At 49.8% G+C, this 24,543-nt stretch overlaps 1 protein-coding gene across 1 annotated transcript; it reads left to right on the top strand.

The window, feature by feature from the left end:
• The first annotated feature begins 2,939 nt into the window (after positions 1 to 2,939).
• Positions 2,940 to 22,704, top strand: LOC121500570 (solute carrier family 2, facilitated glucose transporter member 5). Its single transcript, XM_041772381.1, has 12 exons — positions 2,940 to 3,193; positions 9,576 to 9,674; positions 10,255 to 10,415; positions 12,360 to 12,484; positions 16,562 to 16,714; positions 19,595 to 19,720; positions 19,828 to 20,015; positions 20,135 to 20,245; positions 20,730 to 20,831; positions 21,179 to 21,254; positions 21,727 to 21,854; positions 21,948 to 22,704. Exons 1-12 carry the CDS (start codon positions 3,161 to 3,163, stop codon positions 22,149 to 22,151), a joined length of 1,506 nt encoding a protein of 501 aa, XP_041628315.1. The 5' UTR covers positions 2,940 to 3,160; the 3' UTR covers positions 22,152 to 22,704.
• The last annotated feature ends 1,839 nt before the right edge of the window (positions 22,705 to 24,543 follow it).

Genomic DNA, 24,543 nt, shown 5'->3' with positions numbered 1-24,543 from the left:
TTCCACCACACTGCACCAGGCCATGGCCACCCTTCACGGGTTGTACAGCAAAGGAGCTGCTCCCTCTCCTCTTCCCCAAATCCATTAATCTTCTGTTGCCTCCAGGTTTCAACGTAGCCACCATGAATTTGGAGAAACACAAATGTGATCATTCTCCAAAACTCTTAATGCCTTCTCTCTGCTATCCTAAGTCAAAAATCAAGCTCCTTAACTCACGTGGTCTGCAAGTGCTAAATCTAGTCTGGCCTTGCCCACCCTCCAGCCTCCTCCCTCCACCCTTCCTCTCAGCTCCTCAGACACACTGACCTTGCAATTTCTTGAGGGCATCACTCAACCACAGGCCTTGGCACATATTGTTCCTGTCTGGAAGGCTCTGTCCACCAACCCCTCCCGACCTACCCCCTTTGCCTCTGTAAGCTCTTTTCATCCTTCCTTCCTGTCACAGCTCAAGCTCACATTGTTAAGAACCTTTCCTTGACCAGCCCTCCACCCCACCTTTAGAGCTCTTTTATAGATACAAATTCATCAAATTCATCAATGCCGTTATTTGACTATGCTGTGTCCTCAACTAGAGTCTAAGCCTCCTGAGGCTGAAGGCGATTTTTATTTTTGAACCCTGTTGCATTCCCCTTCTAGTATCACAGTAGGCTCAGTAAATTTAAATGTAGGGGCACCTGGGTGGCTCAATTGGTTAAGCATCCAGACTCTCGATTTCTCAGGGTCCTGAGATCAAGCCTCAGGTCAGGCTCGGTGCTCAGTGGGGAGTCTGCTTGAGATTCTCTCCCTCAGCCCCTCCTCCCACTCATGCTCTCACTCTCTCTAAAATAAGTAAATCTTTAAATAAATAAATAAATAAATAAATAAATAAATAAATAAATGTATGTATGTATGTAAACATACACTAGGGTTAAAATCATCTGTGATCTCACATCCCAAAATAACTAACCAGTCAGATTCTGATACGTCTTCTAAATTTGTGTGCTAACATACTTACATTTTATGTTAGTAAAAACAATTTGGAAGTTGAGATCTGGGACCCAAATCCTCACAGCAGAGTCCCCGGCAAGCACTTTAGCGTCATGAGAGGTTAGAGGGGACCTAATATATGGCCCTCTGGAGAAGGAGGAAAATTGGCTTTGGGTCCTTCTCTCCCTCAATGATAAAATCCTAATATAATTTCCCCATGATGAACCAAACTGTATGGAAGATGGGGAAGAGAGTCAGGAGGGCCCTGCCTGTACGAAATATGCTGCAAGTATCCACTTTTCCTTTAAGAGTGGTTCCTTGGCTCTGATAGAAGTAGCTCCAAAACGCATAGTTTCCTGGAAATATTTGTACGTGATCCTGGGACACGCCTCAGCCTGTCCTTGGGTTGATCAGTGTTGTTCATTACTGTCATTTTAAACCACAAGGCAAAAATAGGCTTCCATTGGCAGATTCCTCTCCTAGTCGGGACTGGGGCTGGTCAGGGAAGGCGAGGCCCAGAGGACAGAGTCTGAGGACCCCTCCCCCGCCCACTACACGCAGAGACCACTTGCAGGGGGAGGGCACAGGCCATACATCCCCAGTCAGCCTGCCAGGAGTATACCTCCTCCAGTGGGCTATTCCTCCATTTGAGCACCCAGATCCCAGGAGCCCAAGGGCCCCTCCATGGGCCCAACAGCAGCCAGAGACCCTGGGCTGCTGGGTCTGGTCCTAGAGTGGGAGTGACCAAGCAGGGACACAGCACCTGCAGGGGGTGCAGTCTGGAGCCCTTGGGTGCTTCCCCTGATGGTCCCGGTGGCAGGGGCCCAGGCAAAGGGGGCTGGGACCGCTGGAGCTGCTGTGGGTCTGTGCCCCCTTGGCCGGCCACACTGGGGCACTGGTGACACACGGCTATGCCCATGATGCCCAGTATCCACAGAAGCCAGGGCAGGAGGGCCCGAGCATGACCCAGGACTGCCAACTAAGGCTGATTCTTTTTGTTTGCACAACTTGTGTCTTCCCTTCACTTTCCCATCCTCCTCCCCAACTAAAGTGCATTTTTGGGGAGAATTTTTCAAAACTCTGAAATAACTGGGAACCTCTGGTCTTGCCAAACCTTCACCGGGCATCGTACTATGACACAGGGAACAGACAGGGAATCAGCTGGTGGGGGTGGAAATGGCCAATCCTCTCTTGTGAGAGGGGCAGGGGGCCCCCAACTCACACACAGAGACTCTCAGCCACCCTCCTCACAGTCCCCCTCATACAGGAACCTGGTTACAATTCCCAAGTTTGCTACTGAGGGAGGAACAGCGCCTGGCACACTGCGGGCTCCCCATTAACTTCTCCTTGTGAGGGAGGAATGGCTGAAGTAATTGGATTTCTGCCACAGCAAATAAAACAGGAAATATATCCTGTGAAGATGAAAGCCTGCGGGCCTTGTGGGACTCTGCTCTGGATTTTGGCCCCTTGACCCGGGGGTGCCCCATGGTGGCTGAACACGTGCTGAGCATAAGGAGCCTGGCTGTGGCCTGGGCATGCATGGAGGACCCAAACCAGCAGCCGTGACTCACTTTCCCTGCCCTGTAGATAAAGACATCCAGACTAACTACTGCCTTTACAGTAGGGATGATTACACATAAAATCACATCTTTAGGCCACTTGGTTCTTCCAAAGGAAAATAAAGTCTCTGAGCAAGTGTGGCATGGTTATTTGAGCAAAAGCTGCCTCTCGGAAGGATTTGCTGCAAGCTTCTTGGCAGGGACCACTTCTGAGAAACCTCTGGTGACCCTAACTCTTGCCCTCGGGTTACGTGCTATGGTGTGGGGCCAGCGGCTTTCCATGTGTTTGTGACAGAAATAACCCTTCCAGTCACTCATCACGAGCCTGCCTAGTGGAGGCTTTGGCAGGAGCACGTACCACACTGTCCCAATCAGGAAGGCGCGCCGTGCCTGCGCTCCTGGGGGGGGCGCCCGCTTGCTGAGCGAAACCCCAGACGGTTCATTTAAAAGAAGTGAAAGAAGACGCACCTCTGGACTCCCGAAAGGGTTATTCGGTCTCAGGCTGCCTATAAAAATGCTATTGGCTGTTACTTGGCACGGCCAAAGTACAGCCAGAATGTCTTCTCTCTCTATTCAGTGCATTTGTTATTTTGGCTGAAAGGAAGGAAGCAGCACTCCACGCTTGCAGACCAAAGATGGAGCAACAGGATCCAACCAAGAAGGAGGGGGTAAGTGGGCCTCCCAGCAAAGGAGGGAGCACGAAGCAGCCTGCTGCTGGGGCCTGCTCGGCATTGCTGGGTGGGGGTGGCGGTGGGGGTGGGGTTCTGTTGGAAGGAAGGTGCTCCTCAGAGTTCACTTAGACAGGGACTAGAGGACAGATTTAGGGGCTATTGAGATGTAGAGATTGTTCGGGGATCATTCTACTGGAACAGCTTTGAAAAATCCCTGCAACCAAATTGAAGAGATGCAAAGGGTTAAGTTGTCCCCACTGCCTCCCCCAGAAAAGCTTGAAGGGCAGGCATTCTGCAACCAGCCACAAAACCCTTTATATGTTGCTGGTGAGGTGCATTTTGATCTGTTTGGATTTTGGCTTCAGAAACATCTTCTTTAGGTTTTTCGGCAAGCCACATGGCTGGGCTGACATGGCAGGAAGGTGGGCACAGAAAAGACTGTGCAGGACTCGAATCGAATTCAGATCTGTTGCAGAGAGTCCCAGCCTTTTAGATGAGAGGCTCCCTGGTTTCTGGATCTTTTGCTTCCTACCCCACTCCCCTCACTCAAAGCATCTCCATTGTACTTTGAGAGTCTCCCCATTGAAGAAAATACATAATGATAGAAAGATTATGAATTTACTATGAACGCTTTCAAGGAATTTGCGTTTTATTTGCTGCAACAGCATTTGCTTGTATTTGTGGCAGCAGAGGTACATATTTGTGCAGATTATTATTGAACCGGGCATGGATGTGAGACCATTAGAACAGACAGGTTGAGAGCATGCTCTGTAGCTCGTGGGTTAAGAGCAGGTTTTCGAGCTGGAAGCACCTGGTTCCCTTCCTGCTCCATCCTATTCTAGCTGTGGGAACCTGGGCGAGTTATTTAACTGCTCTGTGCCTCAGCTTTTGCATCTGTAAAATGGGAATGATAATCCTACCGCTTCATAGGGCTGCTGGAGCAAATAATGAGATAATGTACCCAAATTACCTGGTACATCATGATTCCCCCATAACTGATATTACTTTGCTCACCCTTTAGAGCAGGGCACTCATGGCATTTGGGGCCAGAAGATTCTTTTTTCTTTTCCTTCTTTTTTTTTTTTTTTTAGGATTTTATTTATCTATTCATGAGAGAGAGAGAGAGGCAGTGACATAGGCAGAGGGAGAGGCAGATCCCAGGACTCTGGCATCACGACCTGAGCCAAAGTCAGGCACTCAACCACTGAGCCACCCAGGCACCCCAGGGGCCAGAAGATTCTTTGCTGTGAGGGGCTGGCCTGAGTATTGCAGAATGTTGAGTAACATCCCTAGTCCCTTCTCATTAGAGGTGTTCTCGTACCCAGAGAATCAGAGCTTTCCAGGTTGCTGAGCACCTTCACGTGGATCTTGTTAGACTCTCGTGACAACTAAGGAATCATTATACTGCTCAGTGTTAACCCCCCTATTTTATATAAAAGGGACTGTGCGGTGACAAGAACTTAGGGGCTCAAGGGTCAGGAGAGGCCCTCAGCTGCTCTGTGCCCTCTCTTCAAAGAGGAACAGGCTGGCCATCTGTGCCCCTGGGTGAGGATGCAGAAGAACACCCCGCATGGTGGTCCCTGAAAAGAAGCAACACATTTTGAAAGGATATGATTAAAATGGTCACAAGCAGAAGGTGTAGGCTCCCTGGATTCTCCAAGGGAGGAAGCCTCCTCCAGTGGCAGGTGGGATGAAGGCTATCCCTTCCTGGCTGCCTGAGGGCAGACCTGCCCCTTTGGACAAAGGCCAGGACACGTGCTGGGCTTCCTGGGATACCCGAAAACAAAATGATTCCCATGGTGGCTGCTGGTAAGAATCTGCAGATTACTGAGTGAAGGGGGGGCGGTTAGGAGGTGAGGGAAAGTGGGAGCCCCTGGGAAGCCTGCAGAAAGCAGGGACTGTGTGCGCTGATGGAGGGGGTCCAGCTCTCTGTCCCCCATTGGCTGTGTGACCATGGGCTCACTGGCCTTTGGTTCTTCATAAGTAAAAAAGAAAAGACGAGAATCTAATCACTGGGCATCAAGGACTTTTTACCAAGGGAAAGGACTCTTGGCCTGGAGGGGGGGCGGGGAAGTCCAAGCATTTTAGAAAATGAAAGCACATAATTTTAGGGGGGGTACATCCACCATCAAAACACCTAGCATCTTGGAACAGGTAACCTCCTTTCTGACTCTATCGCTGCTCATGATGATGATAGCAAGCCTGTGTGTAGCACTTACTCTAAGCCAGGTGTGGCTCTAGTGTTTTTCAGGTATAAACTCATCCATTCTTCACATCAGTCCTATGAGGGAGGGAGTATGGTTCCCCCTTTTACAGGTGAAGGATCTGAGACACAGAGAAGTCCAGTAACTGGCCCAGGTCCACCCAGCGAGCAGCAGGAGCTTGGGATCCGATCCCAGGCTCTTGTGCTCTAAACCACCATGGCCACAAGACAAGGCACCTCTCTGTCCCTCCCTTTCCGTTTGTGAACTTTGGGATCAATAGTGTGAGAAAGTGATTCAGAGTTAATAATTCATAAGAACTAACTTTTCTGGAGATGTGTGTGTTTTTCTGGGGGATCCCTGACAGTGGGAATGGATCCAGGAAGCAAATTCCCAAAGGGATTTGTTTGGGGCAGGGCTCCCTTCCCAGCAGCCTTGAATCACACCCATTTGGAAGACGGACCCCGAAGGCCGCTATTTTACTAAGTCTCAAAATGTGTTCATGGTTATGAAACCGGAAGCCAGTTTACTGTGGGCATGAAGAACGTGCGATTTCTCCCAAAAGCATAGCTGAGTCATGGCTCCCCTTGGCCTCTGAGGATACACGCCCCCCCCCCCCGCCCCCTTCATGTCTGAAGGCCACTTGTCATTTATATAAGCTGCTGGAAGACCTGCGTGGCTCTCGCTCATGCCCTAATCCAGCTCAATACTTGATATTTTTCCTTTTCCCAAGAAAGAAAGAAAGAAAGAAAGAAAGAAAGAAGAAAGAAAAAAGAAGGAAGAAAGAAAGGAAGAAAGAAAGAAAGAAAGAAGAAAGAAAGAAAGAAAGAAAAGGAGAGAAAGAAAAGAAGGAAAGAAAGATAGATGGAAGAAAAAGAAGAAAGCTTAAACCATGGTTTTCTTTTACACGCTTTTTTTTACATATAGTACCTTTACTGAGAACATAACTCACAGATCATGCAGTTTACCCCTTGAAAGTATGCAGTTTTGGGCAGCCCCGGTGGCCCAGTGGTTTTAGCACCGCCTTCGGCCCGAGGTATGATCCTGGAGATCCAGGTTCGAGTCCCACGTCCGGTTCCCTGCATGAAGCCTGGTTCTCCCTCTGCCTCTCTCTCTCTCTCATGAATAAATAAATAAAATCTTTTTTAAAAAGTATGCAATTTGGATAAAATATACCCATGAATAATTCACAGTTGGGCAACCATCAGCATGATCAAGTTTAGAACATTCCCATCACCCTGAAGGAACCCTGTACCCACCGGCAGTAATCCACATCTCTCCCCAGCCCCTGGCAACCACCAATCTACCTTCCGTCTCCGTGGATTTGTCTGTTCTGGACATTTCACAAAGATGGGGGCAGACAGCGTGACTGGCTGCTTTCGCTTAGCACACTTTCGAGGCTCAGCGCCTTGCAGTGCTGAAGGCCACTTGTAGTGTGTGTCCTTTGCTCTTCCTTTGGGCAGATCATCTTCCATTGCATGGATGTCCTGCACCTGTTGGTGTATTCTTCAACTCATGGACATTTGGATCGTTTCCCTTTGGGGGCCGCTATGAATAACGCTGCCAGGAACATTTGTGTTCAACTGTTTGCGCAAACAAGTTTTGGTTTCTCTTGGGTACACACCTGTGTGTGGAATTGCTGGGTCGTACGGTTACTCTGTTGAACTTTGTGAGGCTTTCCAAAGCGAATGCATCATCATACAATCCTGCCAGCACCACGAGAGGGTCCCAATCTTCCCCTTGCCAACACTTTTTACTACCTGTCTTATTGATTTTAACCATCCTTGTGAGTGAGAAGCAGTATCTCATTGGAGCTTCGATTTGCATTTTCCTGATGGGGTACCAGTGCTTTGATTTTGCTCCCTAAATGGTCCTCAGAGCAGGTACTTCTGCCCCTGGCTCAGCCATGCCCCACCTGAGCCCCCCTTCCCTGACACTTCTGACACCTCTTTTAAACCATTTCTGGGTTTTTTCTTTGTAGAGCTCACTACAGTTATAGTTAAACTATTAAAATACTATGTCTTTTTTTAAATATCCGCCTTCCGCATTGGACCATGATGTTGAGGGCAGCTGATCTGCTCATCAGACTGTAGCGTGGTGTCTGGAATATAGTCAGCTGTCAACCACTATTTGTTTAATGAATGAAGGCGTTTGGACCAGCGTGGTCAGTGAGAACCTACCCAGAATGTCTTTGCTGTTTCGACAGAGGGTAACCCCTGACTCCTACAGGTCCATATACCCTATGCCTGCATGTGCCTATGGCACATTCTTGAATTCAAGGAGGAAGACAAAAAGCATAGAAGTTAAATTGTACGCTCTATGCTTAGGGACTCTACAGCCTGAGTTCTTTCTGATAATGTTCCCTGGGATCTCATAAAAGCTGTCAGGTTGCTGGCTGTCCAGGACGCCTGGCAGCCTCCCGCATTCTGGGGCACCAGCCAGCTCCCCAGCAGAGCTTTGCTAAGGACTTCAAACCATAGGACCCATCAAAGTAGAAAGTGGTCAGGAGTTGCAGTTGGCGGCATGAGTGAAGCCTGTTGTGTTTCTAGTTAATCATTTACCTAGAAGAGAATTAGAAGAGGAAAACTTTATCACTTTTCTCCTTCCTTCCTTCCTTCCTTCCTTCCTTCCTTCCTTCCTTCCTTCCTTCCACAAAATCAAGCAATAGAACAGCCACAGGGGAGGGACTTTGTTTTGTTCTCCACTATATCCCCAGCACTTAGAACAATGCCTGGCTCGCATTTGAGTGACTGACTGCCCAGAGCACTTCAGGTGGGAGGTGAGCTAGTTCAGCCCCGTCCTGCATCTGGGGTGGGGGGTGTGTGCTTGTGCCTGTTTATGCACCTGCCTTTAGGGGATGGTGGAGGTTGAGGAGAGGCTGGAAACTGGAGCCCATGGCTCTTATCTCCCTTACCAGAAATTTCCTGCTGAATTAACCATTTGTTCATTCATTTGGTGGAGGGAGGGGAAGGGTGAGGTTTCATTTATGGGGGCTCCTTACAGGTCTCACTCCTGCTCCTGCTGTATGGAGCACCAGCTCATGCTCACCGGGGCAGCAGGACAAGGCAGGGATGGCTACAGGTTCTCTCCCTGCCCTGCTCTTCACTTAACTCGCTGCAGAGGCACTGCCGGGAGGAAGACCTGAGGGCCTCGGCTGCCATGGGCATGTGTCCCCTGGATGGGGCCTCCATGGGAGCACATGGATGATGGTGCCCAGGGGAGGCTTCTGAGAGCTGCGTCCAGGCCCTGGTCTGTGGATTCACCTCCATAGCTCGACACTTTCATAATTCAACCTTGTAACAGCTCTGAGGGAGTGTGATGACCTGCCTTTTGAAGATAAGGAAACTGGAGATTCTTGCAATTAAGCTAGCAAGCGGCAATGGGCAAACATATTATAGAATCCATAGATTCAAAAAAAAAAAAAATAGAATCCATAGATTCTAAGAGAAGCTTTTTCCACTTTTTTCTCCAGGTTTTCATGATCTTGCTAATGACTTCCTCTTGCCATTAAATAAGTATTCATTTTCCTCATGTATCAAAGGGGGATATGATCACAGAACACTGGTGTTTGAGTCCCCAGAAACCTGGATTTATATATTTTCTCTCTGTGTACCTGTTCCATCAAAAGTCCAGAGGCTAACGAAAGTTAATCAGTGGCCCTCAAGAAACAATTAAAATTGTTCACATTTTCTTCTTTTTGATTTTTAGGGGAGTTTGTGTTTAAGGCAGGACTTGAGTGCATTTGCTACTGTCAGCACATACAGCCCCGTGGTAGGAATGTTATGGAAGCATTTCAGACATGAGGTAGAGTGTTGGAGTAGGTGAGCCTTTGGTGTCTTTCTGACCCGGCGGTTCTCAGGGGCAATTGCCTCCCCCAGCCCGGAGGACATTTAGCAATGTCTGGAGACTCTGGGTTGTCACAGGTAGGGGACAGGTGGCCCTATAGTGCCTACAGGACAGCTCCCCAGAGCAAAGAATTATCTGGCCCTAAGTGCTACAGTTCAGGGAACCTACCAGGTTAGGTGGGTAGAGGTAGGCTTCAAGATAGGGAGCAGTCGAAAGACTACGGGTCTTCAGATTCTCTGGCATCCTTCTATATGACATTGGAGTAAATCAGGAGTTCCCTTGAACCCCAGCGCCTCCTATGACCTGAGCCAGGATTTCTCCTCCTCCCGCAGAGGCTGACACTTGTACTTTCACTGGCGATGCTGATAGCAGCCTTTGGGTCATCCTTCCAGTATGGGTACAACGTGGCCGCCGTTAACTCCCCTGACGAGGTAGGTCCCTGGGGTGAGTGAGACACAGCCACCCACAAACGAGGAGGGGGGCTTGGAGCTCCCTGGACCTGGGCATGTCCACAATGGTGGCAATAGGTGCACACCCGGGCACACAGTGTGTCCTCAGGTAACAGGAGAGGGAAATACCCACGAGACACACAGCACAAGCCCAGGAGAGTGACTGGTGGGCACAGGACCACGGGGATGGGCCCAGTGCCCCCGGCCTCAGCTTCTCCTGGAGAGCCAGGCCTGGTTGTGCATGCTGGGGCTGGCCTCGGGATTGCGGGTGGGGGCTCTGGTCTTCTGCAGCCTTGCACTGTCCAGAGGATTCTGGAGGGTAGGGCTCATGCAAAGGACCAGAGGACTGGAGTTCGGAACTTCAGGGGAAGTGTGCTTATCAGAGGCCTGGCAGCTCCGTGTGCTGGTGCCCAGGCTAATTGCTGTTCATACAACTTCATCCTTTTTCCCTTTCACTTTACTAGTGCCCAGGCCATCTGTCGGTTGGCCCAGCAGCTTACGGGATTCTTTTTGCAAAACCAGGTCAAGTTATTGTGGCACTCTCTTCTTCTTTGTTCTCCAGCTCATGAAAGCATTTTATAATGAGACCTATTTTGAACGTAACAATAACTACATAAATGAGTTTTCCTTGACCTTGCTCTGGTCTGTCTCCGTGTCCATGTTCCCCTTTGGAGGTTTCATCGGATCCCTCATGGTCGGCCCCTTGGTGAATAAACTTGGCAGGTAAGGCGATGTGAATTCCCAGCTCCTGAAGCTCCTAGATCCCAACCATTTAAAACGGAGGGCCAAAACTGAAATGGTTTTTTTGTTTGTAAAACTAGGTAATAACTGCTGTGATGATTTCTGTTTTCTTTTTTTTTTTTTTTTAAGATTTTATTTACTTGACAGAATGAGAGAGCACAGCAGGGGGAGCAGCAGAGAAAGAGTGAGGAAAGCAGGCCCCCAGCTGATCAGGGAGCCTAATGCAGGACTCGATCCCAGGATTCTGGGATCATGACCCTAGCCAAAGGCAGACAGATGCTTAACTGACTGAGACTCAATCTTTGCCACTAATTCTAGAAACATTAGAGATTCTTGATCTCTAATGTTTGATTCCAAAAAAGGTCCTTAAGACTTCACACTCCCTGATATAAATTCCATGGGCATGAAAAAGTGGTTTTGTTATTAACAGTATTTAAGAGTCCCACCCCACCAGCCTTTTCCCTTGGCAGACAAGCTCAGAAGCTAGGTAAGGTCAAATTGTCTTCTTGGCCACAGATCTCTTTAGCTCAAGAGTCAAGACCAGAACTCAGTGCCTTCTCCAATATTTTTCAAAAAGAGTATGAGATTAGAAACATACAACCTCTGCTTTGGGATCTAAAATCCTAAGGTCTTCCTGGGAGTTTGGTGTTGAACTGAGCAGTTTTCCCTGGGGGCCAGGACGTTAATCAATCACAGGTTTGAAGGACAAGTCTTCTAAGGAAAGGACTTTGGTCCATTGGTCCTTTTGGTCCACAGATGGAGCAGACAGTTGCTTGTCCAGCTGTCTGTCTGAGAAGATGATAAACGCTATTCAGTAGTTTGTGGTTTTCCTAAGGATCTGTTCCTTATATAACAGTAGCAACCAACAATTTATTGATGGGTTCCTCTGTGCCAGGCTCTATCCTGAACACTTTTAGGCTTATTAATTCTTCCAATCCATACAAAAGCCCCGTCTCCTTTTTCAAAATAGGAAAACATTTTCCCATGCTGTAACTTAGCCAAGATTATACAGCTAGGAGGAAATTCCATCTCTGGGCATGTCCAAATAACACTGTTGTATCAGGCAAGTATTTTCTTGATCTCTTGCTTTATTGCTTAATCACACACATAGTATCTTTTTCATACAAGATGTTTAAATGTTCGAGTGGACAGACTTAACTCTCCTTATGGTTTTTGCTTTTTGTGTCTGATGACAGCCTTCCCTATCTATCTGGAGTCACAATGATTGTCTATAATTTGTAAAATATTACAATTTTGCTTTTCCCAGATTTGGCATTTTATTTTGTTTGGTGTTTTTCTGTTTTAAGATTTTATTTATTCATTTATGAGAGACATAGAGAGAGGGAGGCAGAGGCATAGGCAGAGGGAGAAGCAGGCTCCATTTGGGAACCCCAATGCGGGACTCAATCCTAGGATCTCGGGATTATACCCTGAGCCAAAGGCAGATGCTCAACCACTGAGCCACCCAGGCATTCCTTGTTTGGCATTTTAAAACATTAAAAGATTTTTATATATGCTGTTGGATTCAGTCTGCTAATATTTCATGCACAATTTTTCCATCTATGTAATATAAGTGAGGTTGGCCTACCCATTCCTTTTAATGTCCTTATCCGATCTGGTTTCAAGATTACACTAACATCATGAGAGTTTATGATTTCAAAAACCCTTGAGTGTATTGTACTATGTGGCTCTTTCCCTCTGCTCCCCACCACTGATGTGCTGCGCACTGTGGTCATTTCCACTGTCTCACAGAAAGAATGTTCCCACACCAGGCTGTGCACTTGACCTGTCAGTCTTTGACTGCAGAGAGCATAAAGCAGCCACAGAGCCCGATGCTGTAACTGGGCGGACAGTTGGTGAACATCTATCTTTTAAATGAATAAGTGAATCCTGCACCCAGGCTAACTGAGATTTCCTCCTCTGCAGGAAAGGGACCTTGCTCTTCAACAACGTCTTTTCCATAGTTCCCGCCATCTTAATGGGGTGCAGTGAGGTCGCCCGGTCGTTTGAGATGATCATTTTGTCCAGACTTTTGGTGGGAATATGTGCAGGTAAATGATACTACCCTGTGCTACCACTCTGTAATTTAGGATGATCGAGAACCTGAGTTGAAATTTTAAAACAATTATTTTATTTAATTTAAAATAATTTTTTAAAATTTTAAAACAATTCCATCTTATCTCCTCTATTGGTACATTATTTCTATGTCTTATTTTATTTTTTTTCTATATCTTATTTTAAAGATTTTTTTAGTGGTCAGCGTAGGATTTAAAATGTACATTTACAAATGATTAGAGTGTACTTTTCAATCAATAATAAACTGCTTCACACATTACATAAAAGAACTTGTAACCTTATATTCCCAATTCCTCCTTCCCAACCCTCATGTCATTCATGTGACTTTAAGTTTAAGGTATCCTGTGAATACACAAAATACTTAAAAAAAAAAAAAAAAAAAAGGATAATCAATGAGGAGGGGCAGGCACCAGGGTCCAGACCATTCTGGGACCCCTGAAGAATGGAGATGGAGGCTGCTCCTCTGCCTCTGCCCTGAACCAGACTCTGGATCGGGGGCTTAGTCTCAGGGGTGGCCAAGGGCAGAGCATCCCTGTGCCGCTTCTGGTGAAGAGAGCCGTTCTGTGAAAGTCAGAAATACAGAATTCTGTTCAGAAGCTCGCTTCCCGTCTGGTCCTTTATCTTTGTGTTTTCTCAACTGCAGGAGGAACGGTGAGTGGGTGGTGACCCTTGATTAGTGAGCTGCATTTTCTTGTTCTAGGCAGAGTAGTTTGTGTCGTGTGCTGTAGAGATAAGACTTGTCTTCTGCAACTTTCGTTTTGGTTATCTATACAGGTGTGAAAATCGGGTTGCAATATAAAACAGGTTTCTGTTTTTTTAGTGGGTCTTGGTCAAAAAAAGCATGTTGACAAACAATCCAACATACGACTCCTTCTTTTATTTTATTTTTTTTAAAGATTCTATTTATTTATTCATGAGAAACACACAGAGAGAGGCAGAGACACAGGCAGAGGGAGAAGCAGACTCCATGCAGGGACCCCGATGCAGAACTCGATCCTGGGTCTCCAGGATCATGCCCCAGGCCGAAGGTGGCGCTAAACCACTGGGCCACTGGGGCTGCCCCCATGAATCCTTAATGAGAGCAGCCTTTCAACTTTTATGGGGAATGTGATCACAACTTTTATGTGATGTTTGCGATGGGCTTTTCAGGGGTCTGTTTTCATTTACTCCTCCAAGGCAATGACTCATTGGGGTCTCTCGCTTCATAAGTCCCAGAGCTATTTTGCAAACCCTCCAAAGCTATCATTGGAGGCCATCCTTTAGTGGTCATAGGAAGCTCCCCCATAATTGCTTCAGACTGAAGAGATGGGGTTAAATCTATGTGTGGGGCCTTTCCCCAACCTGACATTCTTTTGTAGACTGTACTTCCCAGGGCTGGTGGGAGCGAGCAGGACACCTACTTTCGGGGCTGTGCGCCTGCCTTCAGGGTGGGCATCCAGGGTGGGCGCCCCCAAAATGCTGCATCCTGGGTGCCTTGCCAGCAACCCTGCACCTGGTCCTGGCAGTGCCAGCAGCTCTCATCTTCTCCTTCAAGTATGGGAATGAGGATAAATGATTGAGCTGGCTGGAAGCCAGCAAGTCCCTCAGCTGGTGCTAGTGGACAATGGGGGAGATGGTGAGGAGGTGGTGTTAGGGGAAATGTTGAGGAACTGTGGAGTCCAGGAGAAGAGGAAAATAAGATCCCTGAAGAGAGAAGAGGTCCTGTCAAGGAAAGTGATAGGCCCCATGACAAGCTACTCTGGTACAGCTTTCCCTGAGAGCGCTGGATGGCCCGAGGCCTGAGCCCTGAGGGTGCCTGGCCCTGTTCCTGCCTCCTGCCACCCCTGCTGGAACAGGGCTGATTTCTGGCTGGCAGGTGTCAGCAGTGGGCAGGTGCAGGCAGGCCCTTTTCTGTTGACCATCCGGCACTTCAGAGTTGGTCCCAACAGGGAAATGTTAGACTCCAAAAGAGAACAAGTCACAAAACTCCCAACCTTTACTCTTAAATAAGCATGACTTTGAAGTCAGCAGTTCTCAAACGTGTTGGCCTCAGGCCCTTCTTACACTCTTAAAATTATTGAGGGTTCCAAAGAGCTTCTTTCTCATGTGGGTTGTATTGGTCAATATTTGCCATTTAGAAATTGCAACCAACGAATGTTCATTTAATTGACTTAAATGGCAACAGAAAGCCCATTACATGTCTCTAGGAGAAGAGTTGTGTATGCCAAAACAACAACAACAACAAAAACTTAGTGAGAAGAGTGGCATTGCTTTACGTTTTTTTGCAAATCTCTTTAATGGCTGGCTGCATAGAAGACAGCTGGCTTCTCAGACCTGCTTCTGTGCCCCGCTGGTTGTGTAGCCTCTGGAATGCTCCACTGTGTGCTCACGAGGACAAGAGTGAACAGGGCACTATCCAGGGATGATTGGAAAATAGTTTTGATCTCACAGGCCCCCTGAAAAGGTGTCAGGAGTTTCCTGGGTCCTCAGATCATGTTTGGATCTGAGGTCATAATGCATTTGTAGTTAATCCTTTCACATGGCTCTGGAAAAAGTCAGGAAGGTGTGTGAGCCAGCAGCATGCTACTCAGACTTCCTAAAAAGGAAGTGAACAGCTGCCAAAGGGGGTATGGGACAACGGCAGTGCAGGGACATACAGTGGGACTTGAGATGCTCAGTTCACCGGCTCACTGTTGGCCAAGTTGTGTGGCAAGAGCGCCAGGCACATTCACCGAAGGAATTTCAAATGGAAAAGCCACTTTCCCGGACTCTATCCAAATGGACCAGCTGGGATTGCCCAGCGGAGTCTCTTTTAAGTCAGAATAGAGACTGCTTCGCACGAGCATGAAGAGGACCCATCTCTTCACAAACCTCCTGACGTTTGCTTCTTTGATTTTGTCCCTAATTAAGCAACTTGCTGCTGAGATGTGGGGTTCCCCACCCTGGGCTCTGAGTGGTGACCAAGGAGCCCACCCGTCAAGGGCCCCTGCCTCCTCCCAGCCCTTTGGGCACTAGGCTTGCAAGGATCTCCCCCCAGCAACACCCCACCAGACTTCTCAGGGCTGCTGCAAAGGCTGCCCCTCTTTGCTCCGACAACTGGGATGAGCCAATGTGAATGAGCAGCAAGCCTCTTTTAAAACACTAAGCAGATATCCTTGGGCAGAATCGCAAGGCTTGAACACTTGGCTCTCAAAAGGTTCCTTCCTGTCTGGATGTCATCAAATACCCACCCGCTGCCAGCAGCTCCAATCTCCACGAGCCCTACACGGTTCCCCTCGACCTCCCTGTGGTTGGAGCCTCCTCTCAGACCCTTGTCCCTTGGAGCCCCAGCCTGACTCATGACTGGGTGTCCCATCCTTGGGGTACTAACAACCCAGCTGACCTCCATCCAAGATTCTCAGCCTCTTGTGCTTTTAGGGGAATTAAATGGGATGATATATGTGAAAATACTTTAGAGCCTATAAAATTAAGTTCCACCTATTCTTTCTTGTTTCAGTAAGATGAGAAAACTTAAAAGTTTAAATAGTGGGGATTCCAGAAATCTGAGGTAGCAATTATTTTACGATATATATTTACATTTGTCATGCTTACTGATAAATAGAGTTAGTGCTTCGGTGTCTGTGGGCATCTGTGCATCAGTTTGTTACATGATATACCTTCTCAGAAGGTGGAGCCGGTGGGCAGGGGTCCTTGGCCTTGTCTGAACAGACTCTCCCAAGGAGCCAGAGAGGACAAGGTGCCAGACCACACCTGGGCTTTTCTTCCCTGACATGAAGCCAGGTAGGAGGGCTGCCCAGAGGTCAGGCCACCCATGTCCCCTGCCCCCAGTGACACGTGTTGAAAACCAAGGGTGCTTGTCTGTGAACTTCCTTGGTTCAGACTATTTTCTCTTTTCCCCATTGCTTAAAGGATGAAGAATTAAAAGAGGTGTTTGCTTACTCTTGCCTCCTTGAGACAAAAGTTTCAGCCCAACTAATGTGATTACTGGATAAGAACAAGTGTGTTTGGAGATGCAGCTGATCTCTCTCAGACTAATGTTTCCTGACGGTGTTTTTACTTCCATCCCCTGACAGGTCTGTCTTCCAACGTTGTCCCCATGTACTTGGGGGAGCTGGCTCCTAAAAATCTGAGGGGGGCCCTCGGGGTGGTACCTCAGGTCTTCATCACTGTCGGCATCCTTGTGGCCCAGATCTTTGGTCTTCGGAACCTCCTTGCAAACAAAGAAGGTAAGCTCAGGATCGCTGCAGACCCCATGCTTCCCTCCTCGAGAGCCCAAGTCCAGCATATAGTAGGTGCTCAGTAACAGGCAAAGGCAGTGATACTTGCAGGGTGCCTGGGTGGCTCAGTGGGTTGGGTGTCTGCCTTCAGCTCGGGTCATGATCCCAGGTCATGATCCCAGCCCTGCATGGGGCTCCCTGCTCAGCGAGGAGTCTGCTTCTCTCTCTCCCTCTGCCTGCTGCTCTCCTACTTGTGCTCTCTCTCTTTCTCTCTCTCTTTCTGTGTCAAATAAATAAATAAAATCCTTAAAAAAAATAGTCACGCCAACCAAAATGTATAACATGCTTATTGGGGGCCAGGCACTATGTCTTTATCTTAATTCCATTCAATCCTCCAAACAACTCTATAAGGCAGATACTTATTATGCCCATTTTACAGATGTGGAACCTGAAGCATAGAGAGATTGGATAACATGTCCGAAGTCTCATTAGGATGCACTTCAGGTGGCTTGGGCCTAGGTCCATGTTAAACACTGATCCCCCTTTCAATGCCCCTCATAAGGAGCAGGGACCAGAGGTCACAGGGCTAACTTCCTGTCTCCCAGTGATGGCACGTAAATGATCAGCAGGACGCAGGGCAATGTGCAGAGCCCTGGTGTCCCATAAAGTGTTTGCCAGTGTACAGCAGGGAGCCCGGACTGGGGCGGGGGGGAGAGGAGGACAGGCATTCCTGACACAGGCATGGGGGCAGAAGTGCAGAAAGTCTCTGTGTGTTCAGGGCACTACAACTGTTGTGTGGACTGCATTTGTTCCTCCATCCTTTTTTGAGGCTATTTCCCTGTTGGAGCCCTTCCTCTGGACAGAGCTTTGGCCTTATTCGTCATTGAATCTCCAGCACAATTCCTGGCACGTAACAGATGCTCAAGAACAAGGAAGAAGGGAAGGAAGCCCAGATGAGAGTAGCAGTGCAGGAGGCAGGCAGTCACGGTGCAGTGGTTGTGAAGAGGTCTGACAATCTTCTTGAAAAGATTGCAACAGGGTGTCTGGATTTGGCAGTTTGGGGTCTCCAAGAGGAGTTTCCATGGAGGGGGTGGGGTGGGGGCCAGAGTCAGATGGCAGTGGCCCAAATCGGAGATGAGTCCATACGTGTGGTGGGCTATACAGGGCGACTGAGTCAGAGTCTGGGATTAGCGGAGCCCTGGATTCAGGACAAGGGAAGGGAGGAGGTCGGGAAAATGATGAGCCACCCAGCGGAGCAGTGGGCAGGGCAGAAGCTGAACCTACTGCATGGGACTCATTTTCTTAGGGGGAAGGTTCAGGGGTTGAAACGGGACTTGAAAAAGATGATGTTGGGGTGCCTGGGTGGCTCAGCCAGTTGAGCGTCTGCCTTCAGCACAGGTCATGATCTTGGGGTGTGGGATCGAGCCCCACGTTGGTCTCCCTAATCAGCGGGGAGTCTGCTTTGCCCTCTCCCTCTGCCCCTTCCCCTGCTGGCTCTCTCTGCTCTCACTCTCTCAAAGAAATAAAATCTTTAAAAAAGAGATAGAGAAAAAGATGACGTCTAAATGCGGGTGTTCTTTGTTTACTCCTCTTCCATTTCAGGAGTGAGACTCGCTGGTTGTCACAAGGCCGTCATCTAAGTCTGAGCCTCAGTCTGTATAACAGGTGGTGAAGAGTCCCCAGGGCTCAGCATGCCTGGGTCCAGTTCTGAGCTTTGCCCCTGATCTTGGGCACAGGGCCTGTGGCCCCTGTGCCTGCGTTTGCAGGCATAGGGTGGGGTTGGTCCTGGCACCTGCCTCACTACGTGGCTGTGATGGGGAAGTGAATTAACACACGGAGAGCCATTAGGACAGTGCCTGGCACGCAGATGTCCACCATCGTCACTGACTGCAAGCCCTAGGAGAAAAGAGGGAGAGTCAAGGTGTTAAGAGCTCCTAGAAGGGGCCTGAGTGACTCATTCACTCATTGGACCAGTTTTATTGTGCAAAATAACACAAGAAAGGAGAAGCACATAAGACATAAATGGACATATCTTCGCTCTGCCAGAGATCAAACACCGGTGCTCAGTCTGGACACAGATCTGGAACTAGAACCAGGCCAGTCCCCTAGAAGCTTGCTTGCTTGCTTGCTTGTTTTTTTAAAAATATTTTATTTATTTATTTGACAAAGAGTTAGTGAGAGATTGAACACAAGCAAGGGGAAGGGCAGAGGCAGAGGGAGAGGCAGGCTCCCCCTGAGCAAGGAGCCCCAACATGGGGCTCGATCCCAGGACCCTAAAATCAGGACCAAAGGCAGACACTTCACCGACTTGGCCTCCCAAACACCTCGCCCCACTGGAAGCTTTCTGCATGCCCCTCAACCATGGCCTTCCCACCCCCACAGGGAGCCAACTGTGCTGATGTTTACCATCTCATCCTTGCATCTCCCTATAGTTTTTTGTCACCTTTTGCAAAGATCAAGCTAATTTTCTGTTCCTGGACTTCATCCAGTTTTGGACCATTGTGTGGACCACTGCCGCCACCACCAAGTTTGGCTCCTGTGGGGGTTTTCAGCACAGTGTAGAGTTCTGTTCTGTGAATACACCGTGCTTCGTGCATCCATTCTACCATCACGGACATTTGCATTGTTTGTGGTTTTCATTTCGATGGTCAGTGCTGCTCGGGCCATTCTAGTTCAGGTGTCCTGGTGACCCCAACAGAGTCCTGAGTGGCATGCTGCATCAGAGCATGGGAGGGTGTCCAGTGTCACCAGCTCTGTGTCCAACCCTTAAGGAAACCAGTCCAGGATAGACTGGGATAGAGTGGCACCTGGGAGAGCAGGTGCTGGGGGCGCAGAGGGCAGGTGACCTGGCTGGGGCCGGCTCTCACGTGGACACCGGCACCCCTGCAGGCTGGCCGATCCTCCTCGGGCTGACTGGCATCCCAGCGGCTCTGCAGCTCCTCTTCTTGCCCTTCTTCCCTGAGAGCCCCCGGTACCTGCTGATCCAGAAGAAGGATGAAGAAGCTGCCAGAAATGGTGAGGCTTTACTGTGTGGGGCAGAGTGGGCAGGGGAGAGAGGCTGCAGCGTCTTGGCCCTGGGAAGTTGGGGCACCCTGAGCCGATGCCCTGCTCCCTGCCATTAGCGCTGAAGAGGCTGCGAGGCTGGGACAACGTGGACTGGGAGATGGAGGAGATCCAGCAGGAGGACGAGGCGGAGAAGGCGGCAGGCTTCATCTCCGTGCTGAAGCTGTTCAGCATGAGGTCCCTGCGGTGGCAGGTCATCTCCATCATCATCCTCATGGGCGGCCAGCAGCTGTCGGGAGTGAACGCGGTATGGGGGCTGGGCTGGGGGGCTGTGGGGCTGTGGGGCCAGGGGGCGGTGTCATCAGGGGGGTGGCGGCATCACAGGCGTTGCCCTGAGGGCCCCACCAGCCTCTGGGTACCTTCCAGATCTACTACTATGCAGACCAGATCTACCTGAGTGCCGGGGTGAACAATCATGATGTCCAGTATGTGACAGTGGGCACCGGGGCTGTCAACGTGCTGATGACCATCTGTGCCGTGAGTCTGCGACAGCCACCACGGATGGAGGACATCTTGGGGGGGAGGGTCCTAGCCAAGGAAAGAGCCGGATCCGAGGTGCCTCTTGGTCTCCTCATCTGCAGCCTCTGGCCCTTGTCAGATGACAGCCTGTCTCTTAGGAGAGGCAGCCTGTGCAACCCCCCCAAGGTGGGGAACCCTGCTCCAGAGTCTGGAAGCTTCCACTGCGTGAAGTGGCTCTTCCCCAATGTCTGGCATTCGGGGTTGCTACCTGTGCCAGGAACGCGTGGGACCCCTGGACTGGCCAGCGTGGGGGCCTGCTGGGGGGCATGCACATGGGCAAGTGGGCACACGGTCTGCCCGCGTCTCCTCACAGCTGCCCCTCCAGAAGGGGTGTGTGGGACGAGCGGGGGCTTCCCAGGAAGGCAGCTCCAGGCAGAGGTGCGGCCTCCTGTCCCGCAGGGCTCTGAGCCTCTCTGCTCATCCTGCGCCCCCTCCCTTGCAGGTGTTCGTGGTGGAGCTCCTGGGACGCAGGTTCCTGCTCCTTCTGGGCTTCTCTGTCTGCTTCACGGCCTGCTGCGTGCTGACGGCCGCTCTGGCCCTGCAGGTGAGGCAGCTGGGGCTCGGGTGGAGGCAGGAGTCTTCTGTCCACCCCCTGAGCCCGCGCTTGCAGTATGAGGGGGGAGACCAAAGTGGTCTTTTAGCAGCTACAATGAATCAGATGCCTGGGGACCATCTGCAGGCCCCCGGGGCCCCCACCCCAAAGCAGCCCACTGCCACTGATGGCCGATTTTCTGGAGGCCTCTGGGGGGTGCTGCCTGTTGGAGGAGCCAGGTGCCCTCCTCCCCCAGCCCTTGCAGAGCGGCTGGCCCTCTGAGGACCCAAATCCCCGACGTTCCCCATCCCTGGTTGCCTGCTTTGCAGGTGTGATCCAACTCTGTTCTCTCCCCACAGGACACAATATCCTGGATGCCTTATGTCAGCATTGCCTGTGTCATCTGCTACGTCGTAGGACACGCCCTTGGGCCCAGTATGTACCCCAGAGCCGGCTCTATGCTTTCTGCATCTCTTCCCCTGCACCATCAGCCCTACAAACCTCTGTTACCTGGAAGAGGCTCCTTGGAGACCGGATACAGCCCCCAAAAGGCTTCTCCCCCTGCCTTCTTATTGCAAAGGGGTTTGGACAGAGCATAATTAGAGTTAAAGTGGTAAAGCAGCCTGGACTGTGTGTGTTGAAATGCACCATATGATTGGCGTAGAGACCCTTGAGGGTGGTCATGGGCCCCTTTTAGGGACGTCACAGAGTGTCACCTGTGGTGCCAAATTCTTGCTGTTGGTCTTCTTACCCTGCTTCTCCACAAGCCCTGGGGTACTGGAGACATACTGGCCCTTGGGCCCGTTGCCTTGGGTGCCCTGACCAGTAGGGGCTCCAAGACCCCGTGTGGTCTTGCTCTGCTTTCAGAGGAGGCAGCTCTTCCTCTTCTCTCACTCTGCCTCCCAAGGTCCCATCCCCGCGCTGCTCATCACGGAGATCTTCCTGCAGTCCTCCCGGCCGTCGGCCTTCATGGTGGGTGGCAGTGTCCACTGGCTTTCCAACTTCACCGTGGGCTTGATCTTCCCGTTCATTCAGGTGAGTGGGACCCAGGGGACCCAGAAGCACAAATCCCCAAGGGGGAAAGGGAGAACCTTTTCGAGAAAGTGAACCCTGGTCCCCATCCCTCAGGTGGGCCTTGGAGCTTACAGCTTCATCATTTTTGCTGTGATATGTCTCCTCACCACCATCTACATCTTCCTGGTTGTCCCCGAGACCAAGGCCAAGACATTCATGGAGATCAATCAGATTTTCACCAAGATGAATAAGGTGTCAGAGGTGCACCCAGAAAAGGAGGAACTAAAGGACTTCCCGCTCTCTACTTTGGGGCAGTAACTCCGGAAGAGGAGCCTGCCAAGCGGGTCTGTGTGGAGCTTCCCTCTGGGCTTTTATTCCTGACCGGTAGTGTCTGCGAGCATCCAGAATGAGGACCAGCCCAGGGTGGAATGCAGGCCCCACTGGGACTGTCCAAAAGGCTTCTGTGGTGTCTCTCTCCAGACTGACCCACCATTCCCGATTCACCATGAGCAGGTGCGTCTAGCTGTGCTGGGCTAGCCCTGGGGTAGTAGCTCCCGATAACACCTGCTCTTACAACGAAAATCATCACTACAGTGATGGGATGGAAGGAACCGCCTCTGGCCAGAGAAAGGAACTCTTCTGCAATCCCATGGGTCTTCTCAGGGCCAGAGGCCTGTATTCAAAGGGATCCTTCCTCTTGCCAGGTCCATCTTCAGAAATACCAGTCCTACAAAGTGTGATGTCTAAGAAGCTGGGGCAGGTCCCTGTGGAGACTTTAATTGAGTCAGAGATGATTAATCCTGAATTATATTGCTGATGGACAATGGCATTGCCTCTGTATGCTCAATAAAACACGTATGATCACTTCTCACCAATACACACTTCTTTCCTAAAAGCAGGTAGAAGGCATGGGGTTGGGTGCTCCCTGTTCCTTCAAGCAGATTAAATGTGCTGCGGCACCAGCCCCTCGAGGATGTAAGTTTGGCCAGTTTTGCTTGTCCCGGAATCCCTCTGCTTAGAACAGAGCCTGGGGTGGAGGAGCACTCAGACAGTATTTGGAGGAAGAAGGGGAGAAGCAAGAGATGAGGTGGTTGCAAAGTTGTGGTTTTTAAAAATTTAAGATTGGGGCTCCTCTGCATGTCTTCAGGTGCATAGCAAACACCAAGGGGCCCTGGAAGTGAGGGGTGAGGAGAAGGAGGAATGCCCCTGCCCCCACACATGAGGCAGAGCTAGCGACTCTTCTTAGAGATGTAGGGGCTCAAGGGAGGTGGAGAACAGAATGGAGACCTGCTCCCAGGCATGAGGGAAGCAGAGCCGGGGCCACGTGGATCAGAGGTGGAATTAGGAGCAGCTTTCTTAGGGGTGGGATGGGGATTCCACAGGTGATGAATTAAATAACTTGTAAGAGTAGCGAGAGTCCAGAAGTGAATAGTACCCCGCTGTGGTTGGACCACCCTTGACTTCCTGCTGCAGGGACACACCGTGTGCAAGGGGGCACAAGAAACAGCCACACATGTGGGAGCTTTTAGCACGGAGGAGCGGTCCCTCCGGGATTCCAGAATCCAGGAGACTGGAGCTTAAGTCTTTGGTCCTGCCTCTCAGTTATGGTGCAACAGGGGCTCCTTGCTCGGCTTTTCTGTATGTCAGTTTCCTCCTCTGTTAAACAGAGCTAATATCAGATGTCTCACATGGTTACGAGGATGAAAGAATATGTTTATGGTGTTTAGATCAGCGGCTGGCATGCATTATGTATTTAGTTATTTTTAAGAGCTTGAAAATGAGCATTGATCTTGAGGACAAATAAACCCACAGGTAAATATGCAGTGAGAGACCACTGTGCATGTATAACTGGGATTAAGCAATTAAGCAAAAGAATGACATATGGTGAGAGCCATCTCACTGGTGCAAATAAGCCAAGATAGGTAGCCTAGGACGATCCATGTGGCCCTAGATGAATGTTGGAGATACTAGTATGAGCTCACATTCAGTTTAATATAAACACAGATTGCTACATATAGAAATACTGGGGCGCCTGGGTGGCTCAGTCAGTTAAGCATCTGATTCTTGATTTAGGCTCAGGTCATGATCTCAGGGTCGAGATCAGGCCCTACGTCCTGGAGCCTGCTTAAGATTTTCTCCCTCTCCTCCCCAACCCCTCTCTTAAAAAGAAAGAGAAAGAAAGAGAAAGAAAGAAAGAAAGAAAGAAAGAAAGAAAGAAAGAAAGAAAGAAAGAAAGAAAAGAAAGAAAGAAGAAAGAAAGAAAGAAAGAAAGAAGAAAGAAAGAAAGAAAGAAAGAAAGAAAGAAAGAAAGAAAGAAAAAGCCACTTACAGATATGTTTAATGGGTCAGAAAACACAAGAGAGAGGATTGGGCTTGCACAAGGAAGGTGTAGAACCAGGGAAGACCACAGGATCGCTCCAGTGCAGAAGATGCAGTAGGAAAGTGGAGGATGGGTGTTCCAGGTGAGAGCCGCATGGCACTGTGGAGGTGTTCAGGGGTCGTACGGGTCTATCTGAAATGAAGCCAGAAAGGTGTGGGTCCTTGGGAGCCAAAGTGAGTCTGGGGTCCTCCACACAACCTGGGTGTTGGGTGATCACTGGGTCTGAGGGAGGGCTGTGGCAGTAATAAAAAGGTGGGGGGGGCAGTGGGTAAGAGATAGGGGGGGCCCTCCAGAGCCAGCAGTGGTTGGGTTGAGACATGAGAGAATTCA

This window comes from Vulpes lagopus, chromosome 10, assembly GCF_018345385.1.
Source record: "Vulpes lagopus strain Blue_001 chromosome 10, ASM1834538v1, whole genome shotgun sequence".
Classification (NCBI taxonomy): Eukaryota; Metazoa; Chordata; class Mammalia; order Carnivora; family Canidae; genus Vulpes; species Vulpes lagopus.
Note: the sequence above shows the minus strand (reverse complement) of the source record. Positions and strands in the feature narration are given on the sequence as shown.

What these genes read in the sequence shown, in the direction of transcription:
- LOC121500570 (XM_041772381.1), top strand. Translation starts at nt 3,161, where the DNA reads ATGGAGCAACAGGATCCAACCAAGAAGGAGGGG. An exon ending in CCGTTAACTCCCCTGACGAG is followed by an intron (nt 9,675 to 10,254) that starts GTAGGTCCCTGG and finishes TTTGTTCTCCAG; the next exon opens with CTCATGAAAGCATTTTATAA. An exon ending in TTTGGTGGGAATATGTGCAG is followed by an intron (nt 12,485 to 16,561) that starts GTAAATGATACT and finishes ATCCCCTGACAG; the next exon opens with GTCTGTCTTCCAACGTTGTC.